The following is a 1,868-nucleotide window of genomic DNA, read 5'->3' as shown; positions in this document are numbered from 1 at the left end:
CTCTTCCTATCAGGTCTATGCCTCATGGCAGTACTCGTCTATATGCTTATTGGCTTTCTAATCCGATGCTACCCGCACTTAAATTCCCCCAAAGGTTAGTTACTAATAATTTCCTATTATTTTCATACCACATTTCTTTCAGAAATATTGGCTTATTCAAAGCCTCTGGGAAATACACTCCGGTTTTACGTACTGCCGCTGATCTCACGTGGATTCAAATCAAAGCCAACACATGCGATGTTGCTATGGCTGAGCAAGGTCAAAGAGGCTCCCCTCAACGACTTCAATATCATTTTCCATAGGTCTCCCAAAACAGTCTGTCGCCAGTGTTATTACAGCAGTCACTGGGGGGCAGTGCCCAGCTGAATGTCTATTCCAGTTGAATTTACGGTAGAGGAAAATTACGTAAAAATCACTTACTCCCTTTCTTTTCAGATGCAAATTATATACGGTATTTTTCTATCTCAATTTCCTGGTCGCCGGTTTGGTCGTTTTGGGTCCGCTCATCTCATTTCTGGCTTCGGTCATGCCGTTGGTCGTGAAAGAGTAATAATAATAATAATACGACTATCATTGGAGTTTCACCCGCGATATGAAAAAACACATTTTTCACAATTCGGGTTTTTTTGGGCAGTAAAACGCCACTTCACGTAAAAGAGGTGAAACTTCGTTGAACTCGTGGTTGAAATATGCTGAAGCTAGTTTTGGGGAAAATCCTTAGGAATTGGAGTAAAAATCAATGTGAGAGAATATGCACGTGGTCAACTACATGTGTTGGTGACTATGTGGCAACTTTTGAAAATTTATTGTACACTTCTACCTCAAGTCGTGAGCTTCACAATTAGTTGAGAAACTCCTGAGCTCAGCTGCTGAGGAAAGCGAACATATATTCATACTACAACACTGTATAGGAAACTCTTGAGCTCAGCTGGTGAGGAAAGCGAACATATATTCATACTCCAACACTGTATATAATATTATTGGATAATACGTATATGAAATCCCTGAGAATTCGGCTGTTAGTAGTAGTGAATATTGTAGTCTCCTCTTTGGTTGGCAATACGGAGAATGTTCGGATGATATATTCTAACAGTTGTGGAAAAGCAGTTCAAAGGTGTTTCCACGTGTGTTGATGACAATTAAAAAATTCGATGAATTTTTGCATACATTTTTGGCGAGTTGAAAATGTATATTCCCAATACTTTTGCCAAGTGCCAATTCTTGAATCAGTTTTCGAGTTCATTCCGACTCCCTCCTTAACAGTAGATTATCCGTTCAGCGATATAACCATGAAAGCATTTTCTATTTCAGGCGCAAGTCGGATAGATTTATGTATTTCCTCATATGTGTCTTGGGGGCTGTCTGTGCGGCAAGCGGCTTGGGAATCTACGCTGGATTTTCGGCTTACATGTACAGCAGGTTCAACCAATATGGTTATTACCCTACACCTTCGTAATAAAGAGGGGCTTACTTTGGAGTTTTACGGAAAGTTATGTCGTGAATTTGTATAGAAGCTGTTCTTTGAGAATTCACTCAACAGTTTTACGCCACAAGTTTAACCATTTATGGTTTCAGTAGCCGTTAAAGTAGGAAATCGTAAAAGGAAAGAAAAAGTCGAGGAAAAAATCCTCCAATGAGGAGAAAATTTTTTTCATTTTTTATACTTGCTATACAGTGCTAAGAAATGACGTATTCGATTCAGGTTGGGAATCTGCTTCTACCTTGGTGCTGTGGGAGCATTCATGTTATTTGGGTCAAGTCTTGTCATGTACGGCAGAGTAATAATTTTGATGGTAAAACCGTAATTTCCGTAATTTTGATATTTTTCAGCACTCAAAGTTGTCAAAGCTGAGGAGGAAAAAGAAAAG

General features: G+C 39.2%; 1 protein-coding gene across 1 annotated transcript; it reads left to right on the top strand.

Annotated features, from left to right (window-relative positions):
* Positions 1 to 65: 65 nt before the first annotated feature.
* Positions 66 to 550, top strand: Pmar_PMAR004151 (hypothetical protein; the record flags this gene model as incomplete). The annotated part of the gene is made up of 4 exons (XM_002778809.1): positions 66 to 94; positions 143 to 258; positions 303 to 390; positions 436 to 550. The coding sequence occupies 4 exons, from the start codon at positions 66 to 68 to the stop codon at positions 548 to 550; spliced, it is 348 nt and encodes a 115-aa protein (XP_002778855.1).
* Between the last annotated feature and the right edge of the window lie 1,318 nt (positions 551 to 1,868).

The sequence above is a fragment of the Perkinsus marinus genome (genome assembly GCF_000006405.1).
Source record: "Perkinsus marinus ATCC 50983 genomic scaffold scf_1104296948166, whole genome shotgun sequence".
Classification (NCBI taxonomy): Eukaryota; Perkinsozoa; order Perkinsida; family Perkinsidae; genus Perkinsus; species Perkinsus marinus.
The sequence above is the reverse complement of the archived record's forward strand: the minus strand, read 5'-3'. Positions and strand labels throughout refer to the sequence as shown.